This window comes from Pygocentrus nattereri, chromosome 27, assembly GCF_015220715.1.
Source record: "Pygocentrus nattereri isolate fPygNat1 chromosome 27, fPygNat1.pri, whole genome shotgun sequence".
In the NCBI taxonomy this organism is placed as follows: domain Eukaryota; kingdom Metazoa; phylum Chordata; class Actinopteri; order Characiformes; family Serrasalmidae; genus Pygocentrus; species Pygocentrus nattereri.
In genome coordinates, this window is record NC_051237.1 from 7,770,629 (window position 1) to 7,786,040 (window position 15,412).

Sequence of the window (15,412 nt, forward strand, 5' to 3'; positions counted from 1 at the left end):
TCATTGAAACTGAAGATTTCAGCCAGTGTTTAACCAAATTCTTTTCACTTTTCATTTGAGCAGCAATACAAGGTGGAAGTGTACCAACAACAGATTGACATGGAGAAGCTTTGTCACCAGGGGGAGCTGCTGCTCAAGAAGGTCACTGACCAAACTGACAGAGACATGATCCAAGAGCCTCTCACTGAGCTCAGACACCTGTGGGATAACCTGGGAGACAAGATCACTCTCAGACAGGTTAGAATTCCACTGCCTTTGACCTGCTGAGATAATTTAAGTAGAAATTAAGGAATTCATTAATCATCAGTACAAAGTAACTGAAAACTGAAGTTATTGAAGATTGCTGATGTCTTTTTCTTATATGCTTATTGTTTTTCACTTTTTCACTTATGTCTTTCCCAGCACAAATTGGAGGGAGCTCTGCTAGCCTTGGGTCAGTTCCAGCATGCCCTTTCTGAGCTGCAGTCCTGGCTTAGCCACACCCACGCCACCCTGGACACCCAGCGACCCATCAGTTCTGATCCTAAAGCCATTGAGATTGAGCTGGCCAAACACCATGTATGTGTGCACTCTCCTATATATCCATCTTAAACATTTAAGCATTATTTAATCTGTATTGGTTTTACTGTATTCTGTATACTATATTCTGTATTGTAATTTGCAAGTGTTTAAATGATTTATACACAATAAATTGTCTGCAATTCTCAAGCTACCTCAGGCAGTCCTAATTAAAACATCATAGCCTGATTTTAACAGGACAGCTATTACTGATTGAGCTTTTGGTTTGGCAAATTATGTAAGGTTACTCACCCTGTAATCCTTTATCATACTTCTAAAAACTAGACATTAGAGATTTGTGGTGAATTCAAATCACAGGTGTAGAACCTCTCCAGGTAAAAAAAAGTTCCTTTTTTTGACTTAACTATTTAATGTGCATTCCATCCATTTCTCTTTGCTGTCCTCCCAGGTGCTGCGCAATGATGTGCTCTCCCATCGAGCCACAGTAGAGACAGTGAACAGTGCAGGCTCAGAGCTGCTGGACTCCAGCCCTGGAGATGAAGCCAGCCACCTGAGAGACCAGCTGGATGAACTGAACCGCAGCTGGGACAGCGTGCTGCTGAAGACTGAGGAGAGGCAGAAACTACTGGAGGCTGCTCTGCAGCAGGTGCTCCACTACAAGCCATACAACTGTGCCACAAATAATAATGACTGACCTTGAGACAATATGTAGTAGTATTTGTTGTGTTAATTACAAGAGATGTAAATGTACTTTGGGATTTAAGATGTGATAAGGTGATAGTGAGGCCTGCAGATCTGTGCACTGATCTTTATCCTCCCTCTTTGTTGTTTGTTTTTTTTTTTGCTTTGTTTTGGTTTTTTCCCTTCAGGCGGAGGGTTTCCATGGCGAACTAGAGGAGTTCCTGCAGTGGCTGAGGCGCACAGAGAGTCAGCTGTCTGCTGCCAAACCCACAGGTGGCCTGCCTGAGACAGCCAGGGAGCAGCTGCAGCAGCACATGGTAATCACTTTACCATAGACCCATAGAAAGTGCAAAAAGCTCTTTTCTGTATATACTGTTAAATGTAGGTAGATATACAGTATGACATAAATAATACAAAATTTCTGCTGAAATAGGGTGATGATAGTTTGTAATTATAGTATGCATTTTATTAATATTCAACTAATATTTATAGTGCTGTCCTTATTGTCATGGATGTAAGAGACCCTATTAGAAAAGGAAAAAACCTGGTACTTAAAAAAAAAAAAAAAAAAAAAAAAAAAGGTTTGCTTTTCATCATATTGTATTCACATAATACATGCTCACAAACTCCTGTTTTCACACTGACTATATACATCTGTGCGGAGTTGTTAATCCCTGTGGCTTACGTTTGCAGGAGCTGCAGGTCCAGTTAACCCAACGAGGTGAGCAGTACCACCGCCTTCTAGATCAGGGGGAGTCGATGCTGCTAGCCAGAGGTGGAGAGGAGGCTGGCCCGGGAACCACCCAGACCCAGCAGAATCTGGCCCTGCTCCAAAACAAGTGGGCCAGTCTGAACACTAAGATGGATGACAGGAGGGTAAGAGAATTATCCCTAATAAAACTGGTCACAAAGCATAAATATAATAAATATTTAATTAGACATTGAGAAGCCATCTAGTTCTTACTCTGTCCCTCTCCTTGCACTGTCATCAGGCAAAGCTGGAGGAGGCTGTCTCGCTGGCCACAGGGTTCCAGTCATCTCTACAAGACACCATTAACTGGCTGACACAGGCTGAGCAGACCCTTAACATGGCCCAGCCACCCAGCCTCATCCTCGACACTGTCCTGTTCCAGATAGATGAGCACAAGGTAAAAGATGTGTCTTGATTCAGCAGAGCTGTTATGTATATACCACTGTCTATATGATGTGGTGATGTCCTGACCCCTTGGTCTGGTGATTCTCAGGTTTTTGTGAATGAGGTGAATACTCACAGGGAACAGGTGTTGGCTCTAGAGAAGGTGGGCTCCCAACTGCGCTTTGCCAGTCTTAAACAGGACGTGGTGCTTATCAAGAACCTGCTGCTGAGTGTGCAGGCTCGCTGGGACAAGCTGGTGCAGAGGTCTCTAGACAGGGGGCGACACCTTGACGAGGCACGGAAGAGAGCCAAACAGGTACCTCTATCTGTTCTTTCTTTCTTTCTTTCTTTCTTTCTTTCTTTCTTTCTTTCTTTCTTTCTTTCTTTCTTTCTTTCTTTCTTTCTTTCTTTCTTTCTTTCTTTCTTTCTTTCTTTCTTTCTTTCTTTCTTTCTTTCTTTCTTTCTTTCTTTCTTTCTTTCTTTCTTTCTTTCTTTCTTTCTTTCTTTCTTTCTTTCTTTCTTTCTTTCTTTCTTTCTTTCTTTCTTTCTTTCTTTCTTTCTTTCTTTACTCTGCCAGCCACCCATTCTATCAATTTCTAACACTGTGTTTATGTTTAGTTTCACGAAGCTTGGAGGAAGCTGACTGACTGGTTGGAGGAGGCCGAGAGTAGGCTAGACTCTGAGCTGGAGATTTCCAATGAGCCTGACAAAATCAAAGTGCAGCTAGCTAAACATAAGGTACAAAGAGTTCCTGCAAATTGCATGTATGTGTATATAAAGTCATTATCAGTACTCTCCAATTTGTTCACCAGAAATTAGCCTTTAGCAAATCAGCATGAGGTTGATCACATGCATAAACACCCAAAAGATATCCCAAAAATCATCTTAATTTGGTTAGAATCTCTGTATTACACTATTTAGTGGTCAGCTGCTAGATTGATCTTTAATCTTCTTTTAGTCAAAAATATGTTAATTTAGTCACTTAAACCCTCTTTTTTTGTTTGTGAATTGTAGGAGTTTCAGAAGGCTCTTGGCTCCAAGCAGCCAGTGTATGACACTACAGTGCGCTCTGGGAAGGCTATGAGAGACAAGGCCACACTCCCAGCTGACACTCAAAAACTGGACAACCTCTTGGGTGAGGTCCGTGACAAGTGGGACACTGTGTGTGGGAAGAGTGTAGAGAGGTGAGAAGAGACATATATTTAGGAGAGCCATATTAATACAGTTTAATATGAGAACCATTTTAATGCTGTCTTTCTGTTGTCAGGCAACACAAGCTAGAGGAAGCTTTGCTGTTCTCAGGTCAGTTTGCTGAGGCCCTGCAGGCTCTGGTGGACTGGCTGTATCGTGTGGAGCCCCAGCTGGCTGAGGATCAACCAGTCCATGGAGACCTGGACCTAGTCTCAAACCTCATGGACTCACATAAGGTACAAATGACAAAAATTTGTCCTCCCTAAGACTACAGGCATAAGATGGGCACTGTGACCACATGAATGACAAAATATGTTAATTCCAGTAGTGCACTGTAGTAAAGGTTTCCAACTGATAACCTTAACGAGTATTTGAGTTTGATGACGGTGCTGTTTGTGGACGTGTAGGCGTTCCAGAAGGAGCTTGGAAAGAGGACCAGCAGTGTGCAGGCTCTGAAGCGTTCTGCCCGGGAGCTCATGGAGACAGGCCGGGATGACACGGCCTGGGTAAAAGTTCAAGTACAAGAGCTCAGCAACCGGTGGGACACAGTGTGTGCACTGTCTGTGACTAAACAAACTCGCCTCCAGCAGGCTCTCAAACAGGTGATTCTGCACATTAAGCTTAGTGTAAAATGTTAATACTGTAATGTTGGTACAGTAATAATCAGAATCAGAATACTTTATTGATCCCAGAGGGAAATTGCAGTAATGCATTAAAGCAAACTAAAGCATAAAAGGATTTCATGTTTAGAGGTTTCAATTATTGTCATTCCATATTATACAAGAATAATAATGGCTATTCACTGCAAATATTAAAAGTATATTGTTACTTATGTTGTCTTCATTGTATTATCATAATTTAATAATGAATTGCATTTGTTTGTGTAATCATGGAATATGATTGACTGTCATTTCCTTTTGTGTTCCCTATCTTTCTCTTACCCTCCCTCGCTTGTCGCTCTACTTCCTGTCATCACACAGGCTGAGGAGTTCCGCACAGCAGTTCAAATGCTATTGGAATGGCTCTCGGAGGCAGAGCAAACCCTGCGTTTCCGGGGTGTCCTGCCAGAAGAAGCTGAGACTCTCCAGGAGTTACTGCACACTCACCGAGACTTTATGCAGACGGTGGAGGAAAAGAGAGTGGATGTGAACAAAGCAGCTGGCATGGGGGAGGCCATACTTGCGGTGTGCCACCCTGACTGCATCACCACCATCAAACACTGGATCACCATTATCAGGGCACGCTTTGAAGAGGTACTGCAACATGAAATGTCTGTTGAAGTAATTTTATTTGTAAAATATTTGGCCACTTCAGGGCCCTAGACTGTGACTGTGTTTTTTCACACACTCCCTGGCAGAATCTGACTTCTGCTCGCATGTACACGTAGGCATACAGACGCTACAGATTACACTTGCCATTTCAGTTTCAGTTCAGTGACATTGCAGTATTACTTTTATATTCATCAGTATTACACCGTGTGATTTTCATTTTTTTATGAGATTTTGGTCATATTGAACACTCTAAATAGCTAAATTATAACTAGCCAGGACTTAATGAACTAAGTTAGCACATATACTGCACTACATAAACAAACATTGTCTGTTGTGATCAAAAATAGAAGTTGATTTCTAGATTAAAGTACGTTGTAATGCCAGACAGTTTTACATAAGGAGTACTTTGAACCTGTCCCTTTATATCTGGAGTTAAAGGTCTGATTCAAATCAAACTTACTCTGCTAACATCTGTGTAGGTAATGTGATATAAAGCACAAGTTTAACAATGAGGATTTTGTCAGGGGGAGTCGAATTTTGGCAATGCTATCTTCACAACTTAAAGTACATGTAAAAACATACATGCTGTTATGCTTTGCTTGTATTAGTTAACATTGTTTTCTTTTAAAAAGAGAAACAATTTACAGATAAAAATATTTAACAAATATTTTTGAGTCACTGTCAGTCTTTATATCAATTCAAAAGCAGGGTATGCAAATAAAGACAACTATTCATCAACATGCAAGGATTAATAGCTATACCAAAAAATAGCATGCAGCCACTTCATGTGCTGTGGAGCGACCAGCTGAGAAAGTTGGTAGCACCAATGCGACCAGTGAAAAAGTAGGTCTAGAGCCCTGCATTTGCTCTGTTTTGCACTCTATAAAGGCACACTACTGAATTCTGGACTGCTGATATGATCATTGTGACCCTAACTGATGTTTTTCACCTGCTCTACAGGTTCTAACATGGACAAAACAGCACGAGCAGCGGCTGGAAGGAGCTCTCACCGAACTACTCAACAATGCAGCACTGTTGGAGGAGCTGTTGTCCTGGCTACAGTGGGCAGAGACTACGTTAGTGCAACGTGACACAGAGCCCCTCCCCCAAGACATCCCTCAACTGAAAACACTAATCACAGAGCACCAGGTGGGTGGGATTTCTGCCTTCATTAACCTGTAAACTGTTCATCACTTTACATACCCATGTGAATATGAAAATAACCTAAATAGACTTTAAATATATCTACGTAGAATTGTCATACATTTTTAAGAATATCTTGACATACATATTTTGTAATATATGCTGTGTATGCGCTCTCTCAGGTGTTCATGGAGGAGATGACTCGTAAGCAGCCTGATGTGGATAAAGTAACAAAGACATACAAGAGGAAACCAGCAGAACCTGCCAGCGGCCTGGCCGAAAGACGGGGTGCACGTAAGTGGCCTTTCTTCCTCTTCTGCACCGCATGCTTTCACATGAACTTACATAGAATACATGCATAAATGGCATGCAAGGATTACTTTTGGATACTTACAGAATGTTATTACTTTTGTAATTAGGACAGTGGATGTTGCTGAGTAGCAGGGGCGTTGGCTGGGCATATAAATATCTGGGGCTCAGCCCACGTTGGTGTACAATTGTTTGGGATATCGTTCCCTAGCTTTTATTAATTAACCTGTAATTGCAACTTTTTTATTTAACCTAAAAATTTACTCAGCAATTTAGCAGTCTTTAATGGGTCTTATAAATTAAATGATTTTAAAATAAAACAAAACTAAATGAACCACACTAACAGAAAATGGAAATGGGAAATGTTTCCTCAATAATGCCATTATCAAGTCCTCCGAAATTTTTTTATATTTTAGAAGCCATACAAAGTCATTCAGTAAAACTCTTGCCTAAAACCAAACAAGAAGCAATATTTTAAATCTAAAACATCACATCAGGACATTTCATCTGGGTTACGTTATGTCCTGATAAATATATTAGTGATCTGCTGTTAAAGGAGCTCTACAAAATACCATGAGAATATTTTATTGTGTAACACATTGGGGTCAGGTTGGACAAAACAATTCTGCAAATAAGAGAGGGCCAAAATTCCTCCACAGTGATGTAAAAGGCTCATCACAAGTTATCGCAAATGTTTGCAGTTGTTACTGTCAAGGGTGGCACAACCAGTTAATAGGTTTAGAGGTGCAATTGCTTTTTCACATGGGTGATACAGATTTTGAATAAATCTTTATTTTCAGTAAATTGAATGATCATTTAAAAGCTGCATTCTGTGTTTACTTATTTTGTCTTTATCTTACTTTAAAATATCTCTGCCCTATTTCTCTCAGGTAAGCAACAGCAACAGCAGCAGCAACAGCAGCATGCTGTTCAGGTAACTGGAGGAAACCCTCGCCTCACCCAGCTGTGCTCCCGCTGGCAGCAAGTGTGGCTGCTGGCCCTAGACCGGCAACGCAAGCTCCATGATGCCCTCGACAGGCTGGAAGAGGTACAGCAAACAGTTTATTTTACAACTTAATTTTTATAACACATCTTCTGGAAATTGACTTTGTGTGGCTGACAATGGTATTTAAAAAAAAGCAGATTAAAGAATAATTTTACATTTAATAACACAAACTCAACTCTGAGTAATTAGAGAAAGTTACAGCTAAGAAATATTTACTGTAAAATGAAATCTGAAGAAAAGCTAAGTTGAAGTGATACTGCAAACTGATCTGTGAATTATGACCATCTATAAAGGCATGGATAGTGTGTATAAACCCTTGTTATTATGCGAAGCACAGATTGGTGTGTTTCTCACTGTTTACTTCATGTCCTTCCCATTCTTCAGCTGAAAGAGTTTGCCAACTTTGACTTTGATGTGTGGCGAAAGAAGTACATGCGCTGGATGAACCATAAGAAGTCTCGTGTAATGGACTTCTTTAGACGCATCGACAAGGACCAGGATGGCAAAATCACTCGACAGGAATTTATTGATGGCATCTTGGCCTCAAGTATGAATACATATTTACATAACTACCACATTACCGTAGCGTCTTCTGTTAATACTACCACTGATCATCCAATATACCAAAAGGGAAACGTTACATTCACATGTTTAAAGAGGATCTTTAAATATGTGCATTGATTTTTATGGTAATGCATATTTTTCCAACAGAATTCCCCACCAGCAAACTAGAGATGAGTGCAGTGGCTGACATCTTTGACCGTGACGGAGATGGTTACATAGATTATTACGAGTTTGTGGCAGCTCTGCACCCCAACAAGGATGCTTACAGACCAACTACAGATGCAGATAAGATTGAAGATGAGGTAAGAAAATATAAACATCTGTATGTATCATTTTATCTGTTTGGGAGTATTCTGAGCGATTACTGAAAACATATACATTTCTCCTATACAGGTCACCAGACAAGTAGCCCAGTGTAAGTGTGCCAAAAGGTTCCAGGTGGAGCAGATTGGAGAGAATAAGTACAGGGTGAGTGAAATGTTGTTAAAACTAATCCTGATCTAAGTGTAGGTGATGAATGTAGAGCACTGTTTAAGCTTGCTACAGGACATCCTATGTTATGGAGTGCCACTGTTTGTTTCTTCAATCTGAACATCAGTTGCATTTGTGTTTACTTAATGTCCATCACCATGCTACACTTTCACAACTCTAAGATTCTAACCAGCACTACCTTTTCTTTAATGTATCATAATCTTATGCCATTTTGGGTTAAAGGTGCATTGCTGATTATATGAGTGTGCTACATGAGTGAACTAGCTCACTGTACTACCACTGCAACACCTACACAGCAAACCCGGAGTTGTATGCAGTGTGTGCTTTCCACCACCCAACTAATGATCGTCTCATATTTCCAGTGACTGAAGGAGCTACTCTGTTTTCTGTGTCTCCTGTTGTAATTATCCATTGGTTAATGACATTGACAGCAAGATTCACCTGTTGGACTGCACAGGCCCATCATGCTTACTGACTGAGCTGCCTTTCTTCATTTGTCTGTCTGTCTGTGTCTGTTTTGCTTTCACCCCTTAAACTTTGTCATCTTACACCTGTCTCCTTGTTTCCACTATTGACAAGCACTCTAACCCATTTACGGCAATTAGAACCAACTGTCTTAACTCAAACTTTTATCTCCATCCAGTCCTAGTTACATTAATACATGTTAATAGGCTAGAACGAATGTCAATTGAGAAATGCATCACTGTAGGGTTTAAATGGTGTAGAACCATATCACGCATAGTTAAACATGTTTCAAAAAGTAATTTCAGGCAGATTGAACTTGTTTTCAACATTTGTGTCTGCACCTGTTATTTCACCCTCTCTTCTTTCTTTCTCCTTGTTGTCTTTCTCCTCCATGTCTGCTGGATTTATTGTAGTTCTTCCTTGGGAACCAGGTAAAGTGACTGGCGTGGCTGTGAAATAGCCTGTGAAATCTGCTTCAGCTGCACATCACTACTCTTTGCTTGATAGAAGTTGCCTTTTGATTCTGATCAGTTTTTATTTCCTTCATAATATGTAAGGCAAGTGTGTTTTTCAGGCAGCTTCTGTGCTGAATGGAGTGGCAGTTTAATGTCAGTTCACATTACATGCCATTGGATGTTGTAGAGATAATTATTTGAACCTCCTTTGGCCACAGTTAGAAAGCATTTCCCGTCTGCTTGGCAAAGGTTACATAGCTATTACCCAAATATGCTGGGCATGTATTTTGCCAGCTCACAAGAGCAGATTTCACAGGCTCAGTTCATGTATTGGATTTTTGTGATTGTGACTGTTAAAATGGAATTTGAAACACCAAGATTTGATATTTATATATGGTCCTTTTCTTTCTCTGGTGGAGGAGTTATCCATTTAAGGAAAGAGGTGCTTGATCTTATGGCTTAGTGAAATATATAGTTGTACCATAGTATTTTATTCAACATTTACAAAAGAATATAGTTATATGTTTGGTTTTGTACTTAAAATACTATGGTACGTTTTTAAAGCTGTTGCAGAGCTTTGGGACTATGGGGCTCAGCTTGATCCTGAATCATCTAGAATGCAAAATGCATGTGGTTTTTCTGCATGGATACCATGTAATTTACTCTGATTTTGTAGTGTGTCACATTACTTAGTATATTTGAGGTCTAAAAAAAGTTTCAGGCATTTAGATGATCTAATGCCTTTTTACCTCTCTTTATCTTCATCCCAAACATTCTTTTCTTCCTCACCTCTCCATCCATCCTCCTCGCTCTCAGTTCGGGGACTCGCAACAGCTGCGCCTGGTGCGGATCCTGCGCAGCACAGTCATGGTGCGTGTTGGAGGGGGCTGGATGGCCCTGGATGAGTTCCTCGTCAAGAATGACCCTTGCAGAGGTAGGGTTTATTTACGTAAGAGCACACCTATATTCCATGTGCACAGACAGTGGAAACAAGTGCTTGGAACGCTCCTGATAAGTTTGAGCTAGTAAAACATGTCTGAAGGACTACAGACAGTTGGGTTGGGCCTGACACCCTGATAGATATACAGTAGTTCCTAGAATGTTCTGTCTTTATGATACAGCGGTTTGTCAGTTCTATCATTACTCTATTCATCATCCTTCACTCTTTTTTCACACTTTGCTGTGGGAGTTTCTATCATCTCAAGTCACAGAAATATCTCTTAATTTCTTTGGATCTCTCAGACCTCCTCTTATTATCTGCCATTTCTTCATATTTTCCCCCCTCCTGTATTTTCATATACATGGCCTATATGTTTGGCCCTCTCTCTCCGTCTCTCTCTCCGTCTCTCTCTCTCTCTCTCTCCGTCTCTCTCTCTCTCCCTCTCCGTCTCTCTCATTCTATGTCTCTGTGTGGGAATCGTAGTGCATGATGCATGTTCCTTAGGTCTCTCCCTCCCTTTCTCTTTGCCCCGTCCCCTATCTCTTTCTCTCTCCCCAGTGCAACATCCAGGACTTAAAATCCTTCGCTCCGACTCCAGCAGCTCCATATCATCTCGTATAGGTTGGGTCTTTCTCTCTCTTTCTCGTTTACCTCTCTTTCTCCTAGTAAAACATATTTTTCCCTCTCTGTCTTTTATCTGTCTCACTCACATCCTCTTTGGTTCCTCTCTGCTGTGCTGTGCTTGGCTGACCGTAGCACTAAACTAACCGTCCTTCCCCCCGGCTGTCTGCTCACATGTGGCTGTGCCTCACAGGGCATGGGGGCTGGACTGTGTGTCCATGTGTTCCAGAGCCCCCCCCATTCAACACACATCACATGGTGACCACTGTTAGAAAATTAGAGCATATGGTCTTTATGCCTGTATATGTCTGAAGTGTGTCTAACAGTATGAAAATGTAAAAATGAATTGGTGCATCATGATCATCGATCTAATGGTAGCGATTTAACTGCATCCATTCTGGAATGTAAGAATCAATTATAATGTTTAACTAAGTATGCACTCATTTTTCATTAAATTAATTTTTAAATGGAGAAATCCAACAAAAGGTTTGCTGTATCGTCTGTATTCCACTACTTTGCAAAAATTAATTCAGTCACACATGTATTTATTTATTTATTTTAGTCTTTATTTTTATGAGCCCATATCCTTCATTTTTGAGTATTTTATACTTTTCCCCTGATGTCCAATTATAAAACTTTTTATATGCTCTTTTGTGCCTCATTTAAATAGCCATCTGGGATTAAACACTCCTTACAACTTCAGTGTGAGTGGGTGGAACTAAAGTGCTGTAGGCTGAATAGGTAGATATATGTAAATGCAGTCAATGAATTCAGAATTTTTGATTGTCAAGCTATGGGCCCTTTAACATAATTCTAAATCAAAGTAATTGCATATTGTTGAAATTGTACATTTCATGATGCATTTAATTGTTTGCTAAGAATCAAAGTATTGTGTGGTTTGAAATTTACCCCCCCATACTTCTCACTTCATGATACAGTAGAGGGTGGCGTGTGGTTGCATTTTGTGTAGTGTGTTGATGAAAGTGTTTTGCGCTTGTGTATATGTATGGGTTTACTTCATGTTGTCTCTTGTGTCTCTCAGTGACGGTCACTCCTGGCTATTTCTGCTGCAGAGGTATCTCACTCTCCAACTCTCCTGCTCTGTCTCTCACACTTTTCGGTTCTTACTGTGTGACATCATCCTTCTGCTCTCTCCATTCTCAGATTCTAAACCCATTTGTCGAGCTTTGGATCCATCTCCTCTGCTGTGTCTGTGAATGTGTGTGCAGATGTTGGTGTGAGGTTACGTGTGTGTGGGGATGTCTCAGTCTCTGTGCCAGCTAGCATCATGCTTCTCGTTCACGCAAGGCTTGGCCAAGCCTGGTCCACGATTAGCATAGCAAATCAAGCAGAACCTGGGTGTGGCCAACTTGGGTTTCTAATATTGCTCTGAAGTAGCTCTTAAAACAGTCGTCTCATGGGAAATGAATTACAGACTATACCTTGCTTATGGGGGAAAAATTATACGGTGCGCCACCAATTATCAGCTGGTCCGCTGTTGCTCGAGACCATGGAAAAGGCGTTGTGTCATTAGGCTTAGGACAGCTACTGACCCACGGCTACAGTGCACCGCTGCTACTGCTCACAGCCCTCTTCCCCCTTTTTCTTCTATTCTTCCTTTTTCTTTCATTCTTCACTCTTTCCTCCATTCTCTCTCTTCCTGCTCCTGTCTGTGGCTGGCTACTCTGGGCTGTGTTGTGTGCTGAGGCTGCTGAGTTTGGTATCTGTTTTATTGTTTATTGATATTCTTATTATTTTTTGAATGCTTTTCTCCATGTCTCTGGACCAGAGGCCTGTGTCAGTATCTAGTAGGGCTGCAACTATCGATTATAATCTATCAACCTGTTAACCAGTTAACTGTTTTTAATTTAATCTTCTAATCTGCCTATTATGTTCTGTTTCAGATAGAAATACATTTAAAATGACACACTCAAATTTGAAGATTTATTTTTCTTAAAAAGTAAAGCATTGCTCTAACAACAAAACAAAACAACAAGTTACATCACCCACATTGTTTCCGGTAGTGTTGCAGCTTGTCAGAATGACTGTGTATCACTTTAAGTAAATAGCACATCAACAACAAAACTCATTGGTTTCTAATCAATGCTGTAGATTTCTAACTAATTGTTGCAGCCCTAGTCTTTGGCATTTTGGTGCCTGATGCATAACCAGCCATGCCTCTCAGGTGTGTCGAAACGTTATGCACTGCGGGATTGCACTTCTGTTAATAAAAAAAAGAGCCTCTCGGAGCACAGTGGTGGGTACTGAGAGAAGAGAGGTTGTGCTTTTGGAGTGGCCTCTGTTGTCTGTGCACTGATCAAGCCCAACCCCTTGAGTTGAGTGCTTGCCTACTGCTCACTACCCTTATTAAACTCCTGCACTGTCTGCCACACTTACATCCCTGTTTAAAGTGGATATACTGGCTTCTCCACACACTCTGATTGAAGCAGTGGACTGGGGAAGCACTGGCTCTCTCCATTCCCACTGCTCGCTGCCTGATGATCTTGTCTGATGGTCAGCATGCTAATGTGTTGTTTGTCCATCTCTCCTTCCTACCTCTCTCGATGCAGCCCGGGGACGTACCAACCTGGAGCTGCGGGAGAAGTTCATTCTTCCAGAAGGAGCCTCGCAAGGGCTGGCGGCATTCCGTTCACGCGGCAGGCGCTCCAAGCCTTCCTCCCGAACAGCCTCGCCTACCCGTTCCTCTTCCTCAGCTTCCCAGAGTGCCCAGAGCTGCACCTCACTGCCCTCCGCCCCTGCCACGCCCACTGCCTCCTCCAGGGTAAGTTTGTCACAACTGGGAAATCCTAGAGGAGGATATTCTCATAAATGCATTCTCACAAACGTCATTCTCTGTATCTGTCACCATTTTCTGTCTCACTTCATTCTCCACACGTACTGAGGTGTCTTTCATACTTGCGTGTCCTTGTTTCCTTTTGTATGTTTGTGTTAATGATCATCACATCTCAAAATGAAATGATCACAGATTTCTGCCAAAATATCTCCTATCAAAACATCTATAGTAATAAAATATGATTTATAAATATGTAAAATTGAAAAATAAAATTCAGAGCTTGGACTCTTTGGCAAAAAACTTGTTGGCTTGTTGGACTTGTTGGCAAAAACAATGAGATTAAGGCAGTATTTCACAATACTTTTCCTGTATTTTCCCTACCCTGCACATTTAACATAGTCTTGTTAACTTGTTAACTGACTTGATTGTGTGTGTTAGGAGGAAAAACACTAGTGCAGGAATGAGAAATGTAGGATTAGGCTAATCCTGTACCTTTTTATTATTATTATTGTTATTATTTTAATGGCCATTCATTTTGTAGCACAGTTTAGGCTCTTGTTTGTCTGTTCTGTCCTGTATCACATTGTCTGTCTCATGCTGTTACTTCTGAGTACTGTCATTACTTCTGTTGCCATTTTGACTGATTCAGACATTCACTGATTGGGTTATTGTGCTTACTGTTGTCTCTGCATGTCAAAATCACTTTGTCATCTGTGGGGTTTTTATTTGTTTCTTTGTCTTCTTGTCCTCCTGCTCTCCCGTGCCTTGAAAATGTTCCTTTTCCCCAAATTCCGTTCTCTGTTTGTATTCATCATCACTTGCCCAATACACTACACTGCGCTGTGCTCCTGGCTTTCCTCCTTGCTTCCCCATCTCCCTTTTCCCCTTCCTTTCTGCTCCTTCACTGCTTTCACCTTGCTTTCCACCTCCTCCTTCCTGCTTGTTTCCCAGTCCTCCCAATCTCACTCGCGGGGCTATGCCAAGCCCTGGCTGGCACACAGTAAAACTCCAACACCAACCAAGTGCCAGTCCGGCCCAGAGCACAGCCACACCCCTGGGCACGAGGTAACACATGGCGTCCCCTCTCCCAAAAGCCCTAACACACTAACAGTAAAGAGCTTCAAGAGGCTTTAGGATTTCTGAGCACATACCAGTAACCTTCAGCAAAGCTCAGACAGAAATAGCAGTTCCTCAATACCTTCAGTCAGATATAATCTAGCTTAATATACATCAGTCTAGAGAGCAAACTGTGTGACTTCCATTAAGCTAGATGTGTATTGTAGGTTTCAGCGTAGTCCGCATGCTTTAACCAAGAGTAAGTTTATTGAAGTTAAGAAAGTTTTCTTTTCAAAATTGTGTTAACGTTAGACATTATGAAGGCTACATTATATTAAATATGTTCTGCCTTCCTCTAATTACAGGGAGGCTCCACTTCCAAGCTTAAAAGGCCGACTTTCCATTCCAGCCGTGGCTCTCTGACAGGAGAGAACGGTGGTGCCACACCTGCTGCTAAACCTGGACGTTCTGGTAAAAAAAAGAGCTTATTGCAAAGGGTTAAATTCCAGTGACAGTTTCCTTTTTCCAAGTACTGTTAAAAACATATTAAAGATGTTTTGGGTATGCAGAGGGTATGGTATTATTATTATTATTATTATTATTATTATTATTATTATTATTATTATGGCAAGATAGTTCTTTTGTGTGTTGTTCCTTCTGTTTTGCAGTTTTTGCAAAACAAATGCCAAGATATGACCAGCTTTCTACATAATATAGCAAAATGATAAAGAAACCATACTGATTAAGACATTTTAAAAAGCTGTATTCCC

The 15,412-nt window shown here is 41.0% G+C and overlaps 1 protein-coding gene across 25 annotated transcripts in view; it reads left to right on the forward strand.

The window, feature by feature from the left end:
• Nucleotides 1–15,412, forward strand: part of macf1a (microtubule actin crosslinking factor 1a) — a 173,607-nt gene that overhangs the window by 156,020 nt on the left and 2,175 nt on the right. For 12 of the 25 annotated variants that reach the window (XM_037535220.1, XM_037535221.1, XM_037535222.1 and 9 more), the window contains 25 exons: nt 64–237; nt 403–558; nt 968–1,165; nt 1,389–1,517; nt 1,894–2,076; nt 2,193–2,348; nt 2,445–2,651; nt 2,954–3,073; nt 3,350–3,519; nt 3,603–3,762; nt 3,934–4,128; nt 4,507–4,779; nt 5,758–5,946; nt 6,123–6,234; nt 7,140–7,297; nt 7,640–7,802; nt 7,967–8,121; nt 8,213–8,287; nt 9,190–9,207; nt 10,048–10,165; nt 10,730–10,792; nt 11,835–11,867; nt 13,363–13,574; nt 14,538–14,651; nt 15,008–15,113. In XM_037535220.1, coding sequence (XP_037391117.1) covers nt 64–237; nt 403–558; nt 968–1,165; nt 1,389–1,517; nt 1,894–2,076; nt 2,193–2,348; nt 2,445–2,651; nt 2,954–3,073; nt 3,350–3,519; nt 3,603–3,762; nt 3,934–4,128; nt 4,507–4,779; nt 5,758–5,946; nt 6,123–6,234; nt 7,140–7,297; nt 7,640–7,802; nt 7,967–8,121; nt 8,213–8,287; nt 9,190–9,207; nt 10,048–10,165; nt 10,730–10,792; nt 11,835–11,867; nt 13,363–13,574; nt 14,538–14,651; nt 15,008–15,113 — 3,637 coding nt within the window. The remainder of the gene's footprint in view (nt 1–63; nt 238–402; nt 559–967; nt 1,166–1,388; nt 1,518–1,893; nt 2,077–2,192; nt 2,349–2,444; nt 2,652–2,953; nt 3,074–3,349; nt 3,520–3,602; nt 3,763–3,933; nt 4,129–4,506; nt 4,780–5,757; nt 5,947–6,122; nt 6,235–7,139; nt 7,298–7,639; nt 7,803–7,966; nt 8,122–8,212; nt 8,288–9,189; nt 9,208–10,047; nt 10,166–10,729; nt 10,793–11,834; nt 11,868–13,362; nt 13,575–14,537; nt 14,652–15,007; nt 15,114–15,412) is intronic. The other 13 variants (XM_017694516.2, XM_037535228.1, XM_017694505.2 and 10 more) reach the window with 6 other exon arrangements.